At 37.2% G+C, this 20,301-nt stretch overlaps 1 protein-coding gene across 2 annotated transcripts in view; it reads right to left on the reverse strand.

Annotated features, from left to right (window-relative positions):
• Nucleotides 1–1,627: 1,627 nt before the first annotated feature.
• anxa6 (annexin A6) overlaps nt 1,628–20,301 on the reverse strand; it is a 30,532-nt gene continuing 11,858 nt past the window's right edge. The window contains exons 5-25 of one of the 2 annotated variants that reach the window (XM_033966360.2): nt 19,968–20,081; nt 19,788–19,878; nt 17,975–18,054; nt 17,626–17,682; nt 16,484–16,577; nt 16,053–16,148; nt 15,893–15,951; nt 15,227–15,349; nt 14,837–14,895; nt 14,433–14,511; nt 12,872–12,953; nt 12,015–12,109; nt 10,849–10,962; nt 9,292–9,382; nt 9,099–9,178; nt 8,408–8,461; nt 7,887–7,980; nt 7,714–7,809; nt 7,550–7,608; nt 6,720–6,842; nt 1,628–1,928 (exon numbers count right to left, since the gene is read on the reverse strand). In XM_033966360.2, the coding sequence (XP_033822251.1) occupies nt 1,869–1,928; nt 6,720–6,842; nt 7,550–7,608; nt 7,714–7,809; nt 7,887–7,980; nt 8,408–8,461; nt 9,099–9,178; nt 9,292–9,382; nt 10,849–10,962; nt 12,015–12,109; nt 12,872–12,953; nt 14,433–14,511; nt 14,837–14,895; nt 15,227–15,349; nt 15,893–15,951; nt 16,053–16,148; nt 16,484–16,577; nt 17,626–17,682; nt 17,975–18,054; nt 19,788–19,878; nt 19,968–20,081 (1,800 nt within the window). In that variant the 3' untranslated portion in view covers nt 1,628–1,868. Of the gene's footprint in view, nt 1,929–6,704; nt 6,843–7,549; nt 7,609–7,713; nt 7,810–7,886; nt 7,981–8,407; nt 8,462–9,098; nt 9,179–9,291; nt 9,383–10,848; nt 10,963–12,014; nt 12,110–12,871; nt 12,954–14,432; nt 14,512–14,836; nt 14,896–15,226; nt 15,350–15,892; nt 15,952–16,052; nt 16,149–16,483; nt 16,578–17,625; nt 17,683–17,974; nt 18,055–19,787; nt 19,879–19,967; nt 20,082–20,301 lie in introns of both variants that reach the window. The other variant, XM_033966359.2, reaches the window with a different exon arrangement.

The raw sequence follows: 20,301 nt of genomic DNA on the forward strand, positions 1-20,301 counted from the left end.
AAGTGAGGTTGCACACGTCTTTCTTTCATTGAGTTTCGACTGGATTCTTCGTCAGATCCTGATCTTGCTGGACCACAGTGCACGTTTTCCTCTTGCGTCTGCGTTTGTGCATTACTGTTTCACTTGGTTACTCGTTCCAGATCTTGTCTTTTGCATCTTCAAGTTTTCTGCTGAAGTTGTTGCCTTTTTGAGAGCTTATAATACCGGCTGTCATGGGGAAGCTCCAGGAGTAATGCTTTTACTCACAGTACCTTTAGCACTACTGCAAATCATCTAGGTCTGTTGCAAATATCTTAGATGATTTCAGCTGCTGTTTTAGCCTCATTTAAACTGCTTTACAGTAGTGACAGGAGTTCAGTGTTCATCTATTGATCCAAAGGCCAGCGGTTGGGAGTCCTGCCCTGGGCCCTGACATTAGCGAGTCTAATCCACTGGTCCTTAGGTTGGTGGTGTGATTCCAGCTCCCACGGATGAATACCGTTGTGTCCTCGGGCAAGACATTTAACCCGCCCTGCCTCCAGTGTCTGTGTACACTGATATATAAATGTAGGTGTGAGTGGGAGAGTTGTTTCTTCTCTTCTTCTTTTTCCACGTATAAGCAAATTGTACTTAACTATAAGAAATTGCGACCAAATATGTCCAAAAAATACTTTGACAAAGGCCACTGGAAAACTGGATTTTGGATGGACATTGGCCAAATAGTCTGGACAAAATATAATTACTGCTTTAACCATCCAAGCTTAACATTTTGCAAACCAAATTTCACATTGAGTTGTTGATGCCTTGTTGCTAAAGCTAACGCTATAGCTAGCTGTGTTTGGCTCTGTGCGGGGGATTTCCTCAGCACATTTGCAGTCTTCCTCTTTTAAACTCAAAACAACAGCTGCACCACACACACTCAACATAGCTAAGTTTGTAAGCCATCAAAACAGAGGAGGGCAAAGTATCTCCCACGCCGCGTGACCAAAAGGTTCCTAGTTTGATACCTGGATGTGGATATTTAGAGACGCTTCACCTGTACATGTGTGTGTGTGAGATGTAGGAACGTTTTACCTGTACAAGTGTGTGGACATTTAGAGAGACGCTTCACCTGTACATGTATGTCTGTGTGTGTGGACCATTAGAGACGTTTCACCTGTATGTGTGTGTGACATGTAGGGACGCTTCACCTGTACATGAGTGTGTGTGTGTGTGGACATTTGGAAGCGTTTCACCTGCACTTGTGTGTGTGGACATTTAGAGACACTTCACCTATACATGCATGTGTGTGTGTGTGTGTGTGGGGGGGGGGGGGGGCATTTAGAGATGCTTCACCTGTACCTGTGTGTGTGGACATTTAGAAGCGTTTCACCTGTATATGCGTGTGTGTGTGACATGTAGAGACACTTCACCTGTCCCTGTGTGTGTGTGACATGTAGAGACACTTCACCTGTCCCTGTGTGTGTATGACATTTAGAGACACTTCACCTGTCCCTGTGTGTGTGACATGTAGGGACACTTCACCTGTACGTGTGTGTGTGTGTGGGGGGGTGTGTGTGTATGTGTGTGTGGGTGGGGACATTTAGAGATGCTTCACCTGTACTTGTACACACTTAAAACCTAACACAAAAAATGAAATCATGCCATATTTTTTTCATGGTTACTTTATTCTCCACATTTTAACAGCTAGAATCACAGTTAATTTTGTTTGGAGGCACTGCGTTTTTTAATTTAAAATTTGCTGCATAGCTAACATGAATGAAAACATATAAAAGGTAGGATTGTACAAAAAACAAATGGGATGTGGTAAAGCTCTTATTTTGAAAGGCCACTCGTCACTTCCTTTGGCAGGAGCACTGGTTTAAACAGGGGCTTTTATTGTGACGGGTTCAGTCTTCTCCACCGCACAGAATCAGCAGAGTTTTACGATAGTCTCCAGAAGTGTCTCCCTGGAAACACACAAAAAAGACACAGCGTTTAATGTAAAACTACTTAATCCCCCCTACTAAACTGTGCATATGGTGTATTAATAGCATTTTTGGCAATCTTAGTGGAAAGTAGGTAAATTTGCAACTTTCTGGTCAAAAACATCTAAATCCAAGTGTAAGGTGCCTCTAGTGGCCACTGCTATCTCAAGTAGTTGGTGACATCACAAAAAACAGCCCTGATTAAAGCCAGGTGTTTCTGATTACAAACTCGGGCTGCAGGGGCGGCTAGACCTGTTAGGCCAATTGCACTGTTCCTTATACCACCAAACTCTGCCCCTCCTCCCCCCAACTCTTTTCTTTAGTCCTCCAGGTACTGCCCAGTTTAGCAACTCTATTTGAAATGTGGTTGTAGTTGGAATTTAGTGTTTAGTCCAACTTTGTAGATGTTTTTTAATCCCTCAGTTGTCCAGGTAGGTTCCATAGCAAAGGAAAATTTTATTCTGTCCATTGTTAATGTTAACATTTTGTATTTCCTGATTTTTTTTTTTTTTTTTTTTTTTTTTTTTTTTACAATAGCAAGTGAAAAAAACAAAAAAACATGAGCGTTTCCTCTGTCTCAACACAGCCAACATGAAGAAATTATATTTATTAAACATATGAAGCTCAACAGTGACCGCACGCTCGGGTTCCAGAAATACATTTTCCCATAGACTCTTCGACAAATTTTAATATTAAGATTTCAAAGGCATCGCGAAGGCTAATCAGCAACAAGCTAACTAATATCCAAAAGATGGTTGTTTTTAGTTCAAAAAGGCTGTTTAAAATACAAGACTCTGTGAAATGCTTAACATGATGGTCTACAAAGTTTCAGAAACAGATTTTAAATAAAATTATAGGTCATCTTGTGGTCAGTTACCACGCAGGTGATTATCCCCGAGCAAGCATTTGAACTTCAAATGTTTTATTTTTTATTTTTTTCAAAAAAAAAAAAAAAAAAAATTGGAAAATTTAGTTGCGGAAATGCATTGTCGGTCATTGTTGAGCTCCATTATTCTGGTGATAGGAAGCACTGGTGACTAAAAATGTAATTTTGATCGTCATTATGGAAACAGGACACACATGTACTTCTACTTTAGGTAATTTTAACAAGATTAATCATTAATCATAAACCCAACCCAGTAAGAACACTGTGTAGCGGGGAACATGTCTAGTCATTTCTTGGTAATAATATGGAAGCAGTTCTGCACAATGCATTATTGGAGTTCCTATGGTATCTCCAGACAGTTTCTACAAGGTTGTACTATGTGTTAAAGCCAAGTTACAGCTGTAATCCCATAGAAAATAATACTAGATTTATAGAGAAAACATGCATGTTAGTCTCTTAAGGAGGTGACATCCACATATAAGACTGCATTATGTCAGTGAAATAAGGAACTACTCCAGGAATATTTACAATGGGGAACAGTATTATCAAGTTGCTGAAACAAGTAACGAATGTTTATTTTACACGGCATGTCCCTTTTAATACATGGTCATTGCTAATCTGCATTAATTTTGTTCTGTGAAATGGAAGTACACAGCTGTGAGGTCAAGAGTAATAAATCTGCCAGAGTAAACAGGATCTGGAAAAACCCGGATCTGTTCAGCTGGTGCTGTGCAAACAGTAAAAATTACCTATCTATGAGATCATTTAAAATATAATATTAAAGTGGCAATATGGAACTTTTCTAGTGCAAGATTGTGATTTTCTGACAAGCACTGGGATTGTAATTAGATTTGGACTGTGTTGCATTTTTGCGTTTTTTAATTACAGGATTTATTTAAACTTCACATTTTAAACATGTCCAGAAGAATTGACAAAAAGACTGAAATCTGAACTGACAAACTAAAGAATCACATTTCACAACATGTTTGTACAGATCTAAACTACAGGGTTAGCAACTTTTACATGGAATAAGACCCTGTGAAGACACAGAGAGGGCATCTGACTCACATGCAGAATAAGGCGGGATATTTTGTTGTTTGTGGAGGAAATTACGGTACTTCAAAAACTGCAGCCTTTGCGATTTGCTAATTGCGTTCATTCAAATTGTGATTTTGATTTTTCATGAATGGGCATTTATTTTGAAATTACACATTTGGGTAATTTAAGAAAAATAAAAGTAATATATAAACGGTGACTACACTAGTTTAGGGTTGTCAGAAAATATCATTACCTAGATATTAATCAGTGCTAAAACTCAAAACTAGATACTCATATGAATAAGTATCAGTACTGAAAAAGGACATTTCCTGAATAAAACCACATTGTAATATTAAAGAAAGTACTTTTTTGTAAACCTTAATTACATCCTATATTATAAAATATTTTCACTATCATTGTGGTACTGTAGTTGCTATCAAATACTGAGCCTTTCTTTAGTATCAAAATTGAGAAAAGTTAGTATTGTGACACTACACTGTTATAAACTTATAGTAATTATAATAATATATTTGGCTATTAATGTACAGATGATGTTCTGATAACGGACAAAATTTGAAGTGGTTGTTTTTATGGGTTTTGTTTACTTCCTGTTTCTCTGTTGCCGACCAATCAGGTGGCACATACAAGCAGGAAGTGGGAAGTTCAGAGGGAATTTCCTAAACAGCTGAGAGGTGTCCACAGGAAGTCACCAGCTAAACACAAAGATGCAGACGTGTGAAAGATATGTGACAAAGCAACAAAGTAAATAAGAAACCACAGCACTTACAAACAAGGTATAACATTATTAGAGACGTGAGTGTGTGCTTTGGGCAGGGGTGGTGCCGTAGGGAGGGAGCTGGAGGGGGCACTAGCATCCCCTAGAACGGCCAGTGCTCCCCCATAGCTCCTCCAAAGACTTTTGCTCCATTTTCATAACACCTCCAATCTCGATCATTCAATGTTCAAATGGCAACTACAGACTGTTCAAAATGAGCCTACAATTAAAATGATTCCATATTATTATTAAAACTCAAACATGGTGGAGGGACTGCGCTCACATCCATAAAAGGCTCTAAAATAACATGTTAATTGTGCACCCCATTGAAGAACTTAGCCTCCCTATAGCTCCTCCAAATAAAAATATCTGCCGCCGCCCCTGGCTTCAGACAGAGCAGTACCAACACTACAGACTTTAAACCTTTATCAAGACATCTGAACATGTGTCTTATCTCATGTTTATGGTAACTGGATACTGCTGAGATGGAGAGACATTTCCTATATCTGGGTACACTGCACTAACTTTTTATCTGGGATCTATGAACACATCTCTGCAAATATAAGTCAACTCTAATGTATTCATAAAGCACATTTAAAAACACCCACAGCTGCCAAAAAGTGCTGCACAAAGGCAATATAAAGTGCAATCGTATAAAGCAAACATGCAAAATCACAATAAAACAATACAAGAGTTTCGCTCAGCTTGTGTTAAAAGCCAGTGCAAACAAATTAGTTTTCAACAAAGATTTTAAAATATTTAAAGATTGGGCTGTTCTAATACACAGAGGATTGTTCCAGAGTCTGGGACCGGCTACAACAAAAGCCCCGTCTCCTCTAGTTTTTAGCTGGGACCTTGGGACATCCAAAATCATCTGGTCCGGTGATTTCAAAGTTCTACAGGGAACGTGGACAGAAAGAAGCCCAGAGAGACAAGGAGGGGCCAACCCATGGAGACATTTGAAAACAATCATCAGAATTTTAAAATCAATCCTGAAGCTGACAGGGAGCCAGTGCCGAAAGGCCAACAAAGGAGAAACGTGCTCATATTTCCTGTTAGACCAGTTTTTGTCAAACAAAAACTGGTGTAGAAATTGGGACATGAGTCATTATATCATCAAAACTTTTCACAACAGCTTATGCACATATGTTTAATACATGTGGGGGCATTGTATCTGATCAGACGAGCCAAGATTGTTGTCATAACTAAGACAAGTATCCCACACAAAGCTGTAGACTGGTACAGTTAAAATCCTGGACATTTTGGGGTAATATAGAAATTCATCACAGACAATCTTTTGGGTCCCAAAAGGAGGACATGTCCAAGAAAAAGAGAATGCCTGATCACTTTAAACCTATTCTGCAAAATCTACTTCTAACCATGTTATAGTTGTTTCCTGTCAACATTTACTCACCTGAAGTTGTATTTGGAGTGATTTGTGCATGTTTGAGAAGTCCTTAAATGCTTATTCTCATGACGCCATACTGCCGTTCAACCCACGTTTTTTTTACCACAACTGGTACACATCCACTTTTTTATGACTTTTTTAAAATTACATTTTTATTTATGATTCACCAATTTTATTTATTTATTAATCTGTGATACGAGTAGGATTTGGCAGCATCGCTTAGTTCCTTTGGTACAAATTTTTTAAAAGTCTGCTGCTGACTATCGTGATCTGCAGCTATCGGAGATGCTTACTCTCTGTTGTGATGACGTTTACAATGACATCAGCTCCCATTGGGCAATGCAGTTTTCTAACGCAGAAGTCAGCGGACTTGTTTTTTTATTAAGTAATTTTAGATAAATATAGCAGTTTGAAATGTGGTAATTATAACATGATTCACGGGTGTAATAGATTATAAGTATATAGCAGACACAAGCACAATATGTCTGCTTTAAGATAGATATAGCCCTGTTAGTATTTTTAGCCATGTTTTAGTTTTAGGCCTGTTGTTAGCATACAGATATATTAGCATACAGAGTAGTTAGCACACACAGAGTAGTTAGCATAAAGTGTAGTGAGCACTCAGAGTTGTTAGTATAGATGCAGACTTACGATGCTTGTTTCTACCTGGATGAAGTCGTGCAGGGAGGTGTCGTGTGTCTCTTTAAACTCCTTCCTGATGTTGAACAGGTCGACCTCCGAGCGGGACACCATGATCCGAATCAGAGCACGATCGTCTGTGCCCAGGCCCTGCACACACGGGAATATAAGGATTACTTTATAGACTATTTATTTCTATTATTTACTTGAGTAGCCAAACTTTTGGATGAGATTACACCTCAGTTAGGAGTTGTTAATATGGTATGTTATGGAGCCATTTTATTACTTCATATTTCTATTTGAAAGCAGTAAATTTTTGTCTAAAATGTATTGATGGCATTATGAGGACACTCTTTATTTTTCCTCAAAATAATATCGATATTTGATTTTTTGGAAGTAGGTTTGTGAAGATACTGAAATGTCAAACTCAATATGGATACGATGGAAAAGGCTTGATACTCAAAACCAATTTCAATACTACCACAATATCAATGTATTAGTAAATGTAATTTTCACACAAAATAATATTTGTTTTTCTAATAATGCTGAGACCATTCTAAAACAGGTCATATTTATGTGTTTTGTAAGCATCGAGGTTTCAAAGGAGTATATAAACGTTTTTGTTTATTTATTTCTAATGGAGCTAGTGTAAATTCAATCTGGAAGACCTCACTCCGCTCCAGTCTACTCACTGCTTCTCCAGAGTTTACCTGCTCCTCAGCCATCATCACCTACTCCTGTTACTCCTCCCCAATCCGAATTGGAAGTAGCATAACTTTTGCATAATGTACTATTTTATCCCGACACCCCATTTGCACACATGCTATCTGAGCCCAGACCCAATTACTCATATGTACCTTCATGGCTTTGTACAACCGGTCTGCAAAGTACAACGGCTGGTTCTTTACACTGCACACTGTAAAACAACACACATATCAAACTGAAAACAAACGTTAAGCATCAGGACTAAACCAAAACTAAACCAGGTCTAAACCAAGTCTCAACCAGGTCTCAGCTTTACCAATGGCGTAGAAAGCGTTCTTGACATCTCCTGACATCTCCTTCTTTATGATCTGCTCAATGTCTTTGTTGGTGTATCTCACAAACTCTTGGAAAACTGAAAAATCAAATCAAATACAACGAATACGGTTGATGATTTGTAGATTTGAACACGAATTTAAATGGTTTTGGTACCTCTGCGCAGATGGGGGAAGCTTCTGGTACATAAAATGCTCATGAACTTCATCTCCATATCGTCAGACTCTGCATTACAGGCCTCGGCGAGTTCCTGAAAAAGAAAGAGAAAAAAATACAGTACAATTATTTAGAGAATAGTAATTCTGTGATTAAATAAAGAGGTACATAATGTCAAACTAGTTTTCATATGCTGATTTTGTGTCCTTGAGCAAGACACTTTGGTGGTCACATGTGTAGAATAGTGGGCATATTTCAAATCATTCCAAAGATGACTGAAGAAGTGAATGTAAATCGCTATTAGAGAGTGATTTAGATTACAGTACTCTTGACTTCGAAATAGACGCCAGTGGCACAGTGGGTTAAGCTTTTGCCCATTAACCAATTAAATGCAAAGTTTTTATGTTTATATGAATCACTCAAATTTGTATTAAAACCACCAGCGTGCAATAAAATGTAAGTACTATTTTCAAATATAATGTTATGAGTAAAGTGAATTTTAAGTGTAAAGTAAGCCATACCTGGGCATCTGAATCTGCTCTGTCAAAATCAGCTGGGCCCTCTTCTCTCGCTCCCTGCAAAACAACAGCCAAAAATATATTGTTACAAGAAGACAAAAAATGAAGTTTTTATGTAGGTTCCATGTACACTGATGTGTGAATGAGAGTCAACACGAACAGATGGAACGGTACAATCCAGCGTGTTTACAGCAGTGGTGCAAAGTACTTAAGTATACATTTTAGGTATCTGTACTTTACTTAAGTCGATTTTTAAGTGGATACTTTTTACTTTACTAAATTTAAGAGCAGATATCTGTACTTTCTATTACATTTTTGAACAGGTCTAAAAAGTATAAACATCTTTTATTATTTTTTTGACCTGCTGACAAGGTTAACGGTTTATTTTGTAACATGTTCATAATTTAAGCAAACAAATTAAATCAAAATCAATATATCTGAAACCTTATAAGACCTCAAATTCTGTGTGAAATACTTTTACTTTTTATTCTTTAGGTAGATTTTTAAATGGGTACTTTAATACTTAAGTATATTTTTTCATGTGATACTTTCAATTGAATATTTTTTTTCTCCAGTATCTGTACTTTTACTTAAGTAACAAAATGTAGTACTTCTTCCACCACTGGTAAACAGTATGTGTCTCATGTATATTCAGAAACAACAGACCAAGAATTAAGAATTAAGAGAGTCCTACCTGGACCAGAGAGGTGAGGATGCGGCAGAAGTGTCCAGAGGTGTCAGACTGGATGGCGTCCTCCAAAGACTTTTTATAACCTACAGAACACAGTGAAATTGATGTATAAAGCGTACATTGATATTATGAATACATATATACTGCAGTATTTTCAGCTGGAAACAATAGTATATATATAGACGGAGTACTGCACCGTGCAGGTAGGCCTCATTCATGGCGAGGATTTGTTCATTGGTTCGAGTGACAAGGATTTCAATCAGAGCATGTTCATCTGTGCCTGCTCCCTGAAAGACAGAAACACACACGTCAGATAACTACTACTACTACTACAATACCGCCATTGCAACTTTGCTACTTAACTAACATATCATAGCATGGCTGCTCCCTTGAGACTATAGCGATTACTACAATTACTCTAGCTTTCTACTACGTCCTAGCCTACTACTAGATAGGAAGGGCATCTGGTAAATCAAAGATGGACCAAATTGGAAAAGGGAGAATATCTTGTATCTGGTATTACAACAACTGCTCGTACTGCATCGGTACGACTACTACTACTTTAACTACTCGTGTAACTGGTTCTACTACTATAGCACCTTTGTCACTAACCCTACTAGCACATGGTTACTACTGCCACCAGGTCCTTTTTTGTGCACTACCACTAATGCACTACAATTATTTTTAATACTACTAATATTACTACTACACAGCTGACCATATATTTACTACATGAATGACAAGTACACAGAGATGAGTACTAGTTGAGAGTGAGAATTCCAGGAAGTACATTCAGGCTGTCTGTCGGACACATTTGACTGTCAAATGGATTCTGTGTAATGTCACTGTTCTATTCTGGTCTTTACCCAGAAAAATAAAAATACATGTCTGACCAATGCAGAGTCCATTTTAACGATCTACTTCTATGACTCAACCACTTCAGAGCTATCTTTAGAAAGCTCCAACTGCATTTTTATCTCTTATTTCAGAAGACTTCTTATATTTTGGTATTTCAGATTATTTTTAAAGGGCCTGTATCAGTTTTTCCATGTATTTGAGCAAAATGTGTCTTGCACCAGTGTATAATTAGTGTATAAGCAATTCTTGAGATCAAAATAAGTCAGCTGGGTATAGCTTGCATCTAATTATAAAACTTTTTTTTTTTGGTCCGATAATCAGGAAGCACATGTTTTGATGCTAGTTTTTGTTAGCTTTAGTGTCACAGCAAAACTCTGCTCTGGTCTCTGAAAGTTGCAAAAAGCACTTATAAACTCATCATGGTGAATAATTATGATGCTCAAAAATGCATAAGGTAAGTGAGGAATAACCTGGGACCACTGTAAACTGTTTAAAACAAAGTCATTTTTCACATTTTTAAGATGTAAAGTAAAAATTAGGTAGACAGCACGTTTAATATTATATAGAAATAATAGAGTGGGGCTATGAATGTCAGTCTTAGCTGTCAAACGCCCTCTGCTGGTAACAGTGGGGAGTGAAGCATGTTGAAATTGAAAATTAGCAGCAAGGCCTTTCTTACATCTGACACTTAACTTGCGATGAGGACAGTTCAAATATACACTCCTTAAGTTTTATGATGCATCCTGAACCAAAAATTCTAAGGCACAACTTTTTAGTTTAGTTTACTTATTTGTTTGATTTCCATAAATGTGAATTATACATGTCCCTGAAATTACTGCATTACAATTTGAAATTCTGACATTAATATAAATAAAATGTGCTGTGTGTGTGTTACCTCCATGGCCTTCCTCATCATCTTGGCGTCAAACTCAGCAGGAGTCAACATCAGACTGATGATCAGACGCTCCAGGTTCTTAGACAGCTCCGACTTCAGGTCCTTCATCAGGTCCTACAAAAAACACCAGACATCAAATACTACTACTACTAATACTACAAATACTTCAAATCCTTTACCAGGTCCTACAAAAAAACTGACATAAAATACTACTACTACTACTTCAGATCCTTTATCAAGTCCAGCAAAAAACACAAGACATCAAATACTACTACTACTACTGCTACTACTAGTGGTACTACTAATACTTCAGGTCTCAAAGACTCAAATACTACAAGTACTACTACTACTACTACTACTACTACTACTACTACTACTACTAGTAGTACCATTACTACTACTGCCAGTAGTGCTGCCACTACAGCTGCTATTACTACCACTACAAACTCAAATACTACCATTTCTAATACTCCAGGTCCTTCATTAGGTCCTACAAACACACAAAATCAACTATTACTACTATTGCTACTACTAAGCTCCTTGATCTGGTATTATTACTAATCCTACCTAAGATCCTACAAATGCCCAAGAAATTAACTACTACAAGTACCATTACTAGTACTACTATTATTGCTTCACGTCCTTTATCACACAAACATCAACGACTGGTGCAACAACAACAGTTACTAGGGTAAGGTATACTACTACTACTATCTTTAATGTCTATAGTGTAAATCAGTGGTGGAAGGTAACAAAGTAAAAGTAGTAAAGTACTGTACTTAAGTAGAATTTTGAGGTACTTTAAAGTGGATACTTTTAACTTTTACTTCACTACTTTTGAGGGCAGGTATCTGTACTGTCTACTCCACTACATTTTTTAACTGGATTAAAAAGTAAAAAGTACTTTTCATATATTTTGAGGGGTTATTTTTCCTACGTTTGTGGTAACATCCTGACTAATGTTTTCAACTTTTACTGTTGACCAAAATATGTCTAATTTTTTATAAATATTAAAATTTCAATACTTAGTAGATTTTTTCATGAGATACTTTTTCTTTTACTTGAGTATTTTTTTTAACCTCGGTATCTGTACTTTTACTTGAGTAACAAAATCGAGTACTTCCACCACTGGGGTAAATTATAAACATTATAAACCCCCCTCTTACCCGTCCGAGCAGAGACTTAAATGCTTGTCTTATCTCTTGTCTTTGAGCATTGCTTCTGTTCGCCACAATGTCAATGATGGCGTCTTCATCAGTTCCTATTGCACACAAAAAAATAGATTATGTACTACTACTACTACTACTACTACTACTACTACTACTACATAGGCTTGTGTAGAGGCTGAAAGCTGTTTTAGGCGTATGCTTGTTTCATTGTGTTATAACTGTTGTAATATTGATTTGGTGTTGTGTTGTTTATTTATTTATTATAGCGTACATATTTTAAACATTGGTATTGGTGTAAAAATGATTCTTTATAACATAGATTGGAATTCATGTTTTAACACTGCAGATATTTAGTATCTATGTCTGCATGCTTTTCATCTCATACAGAATGGTTAGATGATGTGTTTGTCGCCCTCTGCTGGCAACAGTGGAGTGGAACGTGTTGAAAAGGCAAACCATGGTACAGTGGCACTAACAGATAGATTCTTTGTAGGGAGGGTTCATTTAGTTATCAGTACAATTCTAGTGAAAGTGAAATTAAAGTAAATAGACATTTAAAATATGATCTGGGTATTTTTATTACACTATTTTGTCTGTAAATCAAGATATGACCATTAATAACAGACAAATCAGGCATCTTCTTTCCCTGACATTGGTCCTGTTAGCATTAGCAATAGGTTTGACTGACAGTGTTGCTAAGCGCCCGCTCCCTGCTAATCACCATAAGGTCCAAATCACCCTTATAACTTCTAGCCTTGATGAGCTTCACACTCTCTTAGTCCACTTCTTTATACAGTCTATGATCTAAATGCTAAACAACATTTTCTTCATTGACAAAATATTTTGTTACCGACCAAATCCCTTCATGGCCTTCCTGAGAGCTTGGGCATCAGCTGCAGGGTCAAAATCGGAGGCTGGACGAACTGTCGGCCTCAACTGGAAAAGTTAAAGAAACAGAATAACATTAATATAGAGCAGATTAAATCAGGTTAAAAACAAGAGCTAAAACATTTAAAACTAAAGACCCAGTACCCAAATTAGCTCTTCATATATATACATCATCTGCTAGAAGCTGCTATATAAGACTGTTGGAGCCAGAAGTGCATCCATGATCAAAACGGTTAGCAGGTTAACTATGTCGATTTATATATAGTCTATGGTCATGGTGCAATATCACAGGACTACGTGGGCGGGGCTAAAAGTGCAAACTAAAACATGTTACTGACTTATGGTTAGAAATCTAGTAACGTATCCATGAAAGAAATGTTCTGATGTTGATTTATCTGGTTATCTTTTATTGACTCATACTGTTTTATTTGTTTGTTTTTCAACTTTCTGCTGTTACTTTGAGCTCTACAAAATAAATCCAATTGAACTGAAAAAAAGAAAACAAGAAATCAGGTACTGGCCCTTTGAAGGCAATTTGTAAAGTTTCGGGGCTTTTAAGAGGAGAGGCCCTCAAAGTTTCTGTGATTTCAGAAACATGTTTAAGTTTGAACTCTTAACCCTGCCCACTCAGTCCTTTCTGCCACCATGACACAGAAACAGCTGTCTAGAATAAGGTCATGCAGTTGTTTCTTACTATTCCCTTATCTCTGTCTACCATTTTTTTTAAATCACTTTTAGAAATGTGCCATGAGTCAAATGTTTGGGTTAGTGTTAAATAGTTGTTTCCCATGAATCCTAATAACAATGAAAGACTGAAATAAAGGTGACCCTCTCTGTAACTCTGTGTCAGATATTGCCAGAGAAAAAATATCTGAACTGAATAGATTATATTTTATAATTCTTTGTCTTATTTAGCAGTTTTCCCCAAATGATGCATGATGTAAAGAGCATTTATCTAGACCAGAACACATTAAAATCAGGTACAGGCCCTTTCACAGAAATATAAACTTATAAAACTTATGTAAACTACTAAGCAGTTAATTAGAACATTGTTAGTGCTTGTAAAGTATGTATCAGTGTTTTATTCTGTATGACTCTACTGTCTGGCCATTAACTCATATGGATGTTATTAGACATTATCTTGTGGTGTGTTCAGACTGCGGGCAAGGTGTGCTAGGCTCATTCAATGTTTCCGTGGTGCGTTTTAACAGTTTGAGTGTTCAAACCACAAGCATCAAATGCCAGAGTTAAAAATTGAAACTTTTGAAGAAATTCGCTGCTCATCAGCATGATTCCCGCATCTGCCCTGAAATGCAAAAGGGTCCAACTAGAGGCGTTTGATGTGATGTGATTTTGATGCTGCGACCTGAACGTAGCATTAGGTATTATCTTAATATGTTTAATAAATGATTTCAAAATACATAATAACAATAAAAATTATTATTATTATTTTATTTTATTTTTAATCTGTGGTCCCAAACAAAGTGTTATCAGTAAAATATTACGATGGTTAATACTGGTACCAACCTGGACTCTGGTCGTGGCGCTGATCTCCCACATCTTATAGGCAATCTGAGCTGCCTCAGGGAAGAACTCTCCAGCCAGACTGAAAACACAAGATAATTATATTTAAGGTAACAGTAGCAGTACTGCTGTTGTGTCCTTTGGCAAGACTCTTCACCCACATTGCTTACTGGACATGTGTGTGTTTGTGTGGTTGTTTGAGAGGCTTGTAAAAGTATGAAACAAATGAAATGCATTATCAGTATTACTACTATCCTCAGTGTGGTGCTAATAGTAAAGACAGAAAAAAACAACAGGTATTTGAATTCCAGACAGGGAGCATCGTGTTGACATAATGTAGTCCTTTGTATAACAGCTTGCTGTCAGTCCCATATATAATGTGATGATGCCCCCTGGTGGACACTCACTCGTCATCTCCTCCACACAGGTTGAGCAGAGTCCTCTTGTAGTCTCCAGAAGTGTCGTCCTGAACAGACAAAACAGATGATTACAGGATACACCCAAAGGCGTTACTATAAGTACTTTTTTCACTCACTGAACATTTGGTCACTTCAAAAAGACTATAAAGTCCTTTCTCAGTTTTACCAAACTCTAAAGTATCAGGGACTGAGTGGTTTGAGCATTTGACTTACAACCTAAAGGCTGGCTGTTTGATACAAGCACCAAACACTGCAAAAGTACATACTATCATTGTGTCTTGGGGCAGGATAATTCACCCAGATTTGGCACAGCTTAGTTTTCATCAGTCTACCCCAGGTAACTTTCATGCTGTAGATGTAGTTCTGATATGGACTCACCTTGATCATGTTGTAGAGGGACTTTTCATAGCGAAGGCGGAAACACTCCCTGATGTCCAACATGTCCAGCTCTGAGCGGCAGATCATGATCCGGATCAGGGTGTTGTCTGCTGTGCCCAGGCCCTGCATACATGGGCAATATTTATGCACACATATATTTTACTTACATAAACTAAACTAATTTTGAGTACAGTAGGTCACTGAATTCATTTTTAGATGTATGCACATATGGGGTGGCAGTAGCTCAGGCTGAGTACTCATCCTCTGATCCCGACATAAACATCATTGGTAGAATGGTCAGATCCACTGACCTACAGGTCGGTGGTCTGATTTCACCTCCCATAAATGAATACTGCCATCATGCCCTTGGTTGAGAGACTCAACCTCCCTCACCCCCAGAAAACCGTCACCATTTTACCATTTACTTTTTCTATGCGCTCGATTGCATGGCACAACCTACCACTCTCCAGTATCACGAAATCCTGCTAGGGGGTTGCACACTATACTTATTCTACACAAGGAAGTTAAATAATCTGGATTTCAATAGTTTCAACATAAACCTTTTTGCATTATGAAACAAACTGAAAACTTACAAGTCTCTGTACTAAAGTAAACTAAGTCAATATATTTTTATTACACTTCCAAGAATATTTTGATTTAAATTACCTTCATAGATTTGTAAAGACGTTTGGCAAAAAACATAGAGAAACTTCGGATGCACTGCACTGTAAACAAAATATGAAAACAAAATACGTAACAAGATACATGAGCATAGAAAAAAAATTATAACAATGTCTTTGTTTTAGTTTTGGAGTTTTGTTCTTACCAACAGCCAACATGAGGCGTTCAAAGTCCCCGGACAGTTCGCTCTTGATACTGTCCTCAATGGTGGTCTCATAAGCTTTTTCATACTCATCGAAAACTAAGAAGTAACAAAGACATAAAAATCAAACTACTACTACTAATACTACTCTTACTTAGACTGGTGTTAGGACTAGCTATGCAGTAGATGTAGAGGCAACGTTACCAATGTTAGTAGTAGTAATAGAGATTTTAGTAGTACCAGTAGTAATGCCAGTAGTAGTACTGATAGTAATAGTGGTAACACCAAAGATTGTAGAAGTTACAATAAGTAGAAATCATATTGGTATCAGTAGTATTAGTAGCAGTAGTAGTATCATAAATGGCAGCAATTATTGTTATAGCATTAGTAGTAGTTAGTAGTAGGATAGAGAAAGTAATAATAGTACTTAATACCTTTGCGCAGGTGAGGTATACTGCGATTTCCCAGGATCATGATGAACTTGGCCTCATCTGTGCCCCACTGCTCCTCTCCGGCAGCGTACAGGTCCTACACAAGAAATACAAAAATAACTTTACAAACTTACAACCTTACCAGTACTACTACGGTACTAATACTACAACTTCTACTACTAGTAAATTTATTTAAAAAAGTAGATCTGGAGAAGTTCCTTTTATGTCCTCTGCTAAACTTCTTCAGCAGTGGAGGCATTTTTCATGTAGGTGGTGAAGTAAATAGAATTCTCACAAAATAACTTGGTTGTAACTGTAGTGGATCACCCTGCCTAACAAACCAGCCTTTCTGTTTTATATTCACTGCAGAGTTACAGTAATGTAACAATATTATTACTCAAGCAGTAAGAAGTAAGGAGCGGTTCAAGAAATTACTTTTGGGGAAAACTACTACTCAGGTAAGAGTAGTTGAGGGAGTGTCTGAACATAACAGCTGAGATTAAATCGTGACTAAATCTGGTACTTTCAAAGGATAGACACAAAAAGGAGACAAACTAAATCATAAATGAAGGAGCTGCAAGAAACACAAATGTTCAAATAATTTCAATAGTACAACTCAGCTCCAGATTTTGCCCCTATAACTGCTAACGTCGATATGCTTCATTTGACTGGAGTCAAATGCAATGCATGACGCCACACTCCCTTAGTCCACTTCTTTATAGGGTCTATGGTGTCAACATAAAGCTTTTGTCACTTGTAGACTTATTTACAGTGGTAGGAGTAAGCAAAAGTATGGAGTCAAATCAGACAAGTAAAAATATTATGAAAATAGTCAAGTAAATGTAACTTAGCAAATACTCGCCCTTGATTCATTGTGAACAGTGAAAATGAAAGTCTCTATGCAGAGGCTTAAATCATGTGGGCAGATAATGTGGTTATATCTGGAATGTTTCATCAGTGCACTCCTTCAGACCGGTTCAGGCAGAGGTCAAAGTCCTGGTTTAGTCCTGTTTGGGTTTTGAATTAGACTTGATATAGCCCTAGTTTAGTCCAGGTTTTGTTCTAATTTAGACCTGGTTAAGCCCTGATATAAACCTTGTTTAGTCCCGTTTTACCTCCTAAATAAGATCAAGTTTGAAACTCACCTGGACGTCCTCTGCAACTAAATCCTCATCCACCGCTCCTGACTCATCCCTGGTCCCCTGCAAAGTGACATACACGTTACTACAACTACTACTACTACTACAATTATAAAAACTACTACTCTTACTACTACAACTACTAGTCTTACTATTACAACAACTACTACTACTATTAATACAACTATGACTACACAACTACAACTACTAGAACTATGACGCTTAAATACTGGTACTGTGACTACTACAAGAACTAATACTAGTACTACAAGAACTCCGAAAACTAAATTACAACTACTACTAGAGCTATGAGTACCACTAGAACTCCAACTATGGAAATATTACGACTACTGACCTGAAGCAAAACAACCAGCATCTTCTTAAAATGTCCTGAAGTGTCTGCGATGATGTCCTCCTCCATTTCTCTGCCATATGCTGAAATACAAGAGACCCCATTTATATCTGCTTTAGTCCTAATTTAGACTTGTTTCTGAACTGGTTTAATCCTGATTGAAACATTGTTTGGATCTGGTTCAAACAAGTAACTGGCTTGGTCCTGCTCTAGTTCTGGTTTAGTTCTAGTTTAGTCCAAATTTGGACATGATGTATGTGAACAAAGCTTTACTGATAGCCCTTATATCTTCTATGTTAAAACATAAGCGGCAGAAGAAGTACATAATTTTGTTAATGAAGAGAAAGCACAAATATCATGTTATTTGTCTTTTGAGTTACTCAATGAAACATGTTTCAGTCAGGTCAGAAGGTTTAAGGCACCTGTGCGTAACAAGAGTAGGTCAGTACCTCTCATGGAACCACCTTGAGTCAAACCATTCATCATTCTTATGACTGAGAAGAATCATGCCCTTACCAACGTGGCCTCCGACTGATCATGTGAGTGTGTACACTTCTCAGTCATGGTGTAAAGAAAGACACATGCACCCATTCTACTGTGCATCGTTGCTTTAGTTAGAATCTAAAATGGCATAAAAATATATAAAACTAGAGTCCAGTCCTAGTTCAGACTCCAACGCTTATTTATGATACATTTTTGTGCTTAAAACGATCTATGCATTTCAAGTACAGTTACTGTCACTGCATTTATACAGGGCATGCATAAAATCTCTTTAAAATATAAGTACACAGGCAATTGATAAGATATATTACCGGTAGTTTGATTTGTTCCATTGTACTCAGTTGTTATAAAAGTTTTAAATCACACTGCATTTTTGTGTTTCAGGCATCCTGTTGATTAAAGATGCATCCTTTTGAATGAACCGTTAAGAAATGTCAACTCCTCAAGAGAAAGCACAATGTGTATCAGGGTTTATTGAGACAAAATCAGACACGCAGTCTCAACAAAACTACAGAACAAAGTATGGAAGAGATCCACCATGCCTTTGGTCCATCCCTTCCTTGGATTGAATGAGATGGATCAATTCTGTGGCCCCCACGTTCACCAGATATCACACCTCTGGATTTCTTTCTATGGGGGTGTGTTAAAGATATCGTGTATCGAACAAAGATACGGGACAAAAGATAACAGATGCGATTGCAACCACTGATGATGCTCTGCTACAGCGAACATGGCAAGGAATCCAGTCCTGTCTTGATGTGCTTTGTGCCACTAATGGCGCCCATATAAAGGTGTATTAAATGGGGTAAAAAGTTTTGGAAACCTCTGAGCACAACAGAATAAGTTTAATTAATATATCTTATCAATTGCCTGTACATGTTTTTTTTTTTTTTTATCTTAAAGAGACTTTATGGACAACCTGTACTTCCAACTGTTTCTAAGATTAAGGCTATGTACTTTAAAATAACCACCAGAGGGCGCTCAAAGTCAATTGCGAAATGGAAGGGGAAATGAGAAAAACAAATATGACTGGAGCACATTTGTTGGAAAAAAGTCAAGGAAATGGGGTGAAAGTGGCATTTCTTTTCAAATAAAACAGACCTGTGTGATTTTTGCTCTTTGGAAACGAGCCTATCAACTTTCAAGGACCAGAGCAGACTTTAAAAACTCTTTGAAGTTGGCGTATTTGTTTTGCAGCTGTTTTAGTCATTTTGTTACTGAGCACACAAGCATTTTGTATTTTTGGCTCTGTTCTGTCCTAGTCCTCGTTCAGTTCTGGTTTAATCCTGGTTTAAACCTGTCTCGGTTTACTCACCATCTCTGTAGGCTGCGACCATGTCATGAATCTGCTGGTTGTGTCTTGAAGCCAGAATTTCAATTAAACATTTCTCATCTGTTCCTGCTCCCTATGGACAAACCCAATAATATTATTCATTTGAAATAATCATTGTTGAAAATAAAATAAATAATTTATAAAAAATGTCTTGGCTCGTACCTTAAGGGCATCGTGAATTTCTTTGGCATCGTGATATGGAGGAGTCCTCATCAAACTCACAATGAGCCGCTCAAACTTCCCCGTCAGCTCGTACTTCAGGTCTTCTATCAGGTCCTAAAGGGAAAAAAGAAAAATGAAATGAAAGAAGCAAAGTTTGGAGAGATAAAACACAAAAGGTATCCAAAGTGTTTTTTAATTACAAAAGCTTATTTATATGTATTTTACATACTACAGCTATCAAACTACTACTACTAAGTACTAATACAACTACTACTACTACTATTACTTCTACAAGAAGTATGACTGCCAAATTACTACTACTAGAACTTCGACA

The sequence above is a fragment of the Periophthalmus magnuspinnatus genome, chromosome 5 (genome assembly GCF_009829125.3).
Source record: "Periophthalmus magnuspinnatus isolate fPerMag1 chromosome 5, fPerMag1.2.pri, whole genome shotgun sequence".
Classification (NCBI taxonomy): domain Eukaryota; kingdom Metazoa; phylum Chordata; class Actinopteri; order Gobiiformes; family Gobiidae; genus Periophthalmus; species Periophthalmus magnuspinnatus.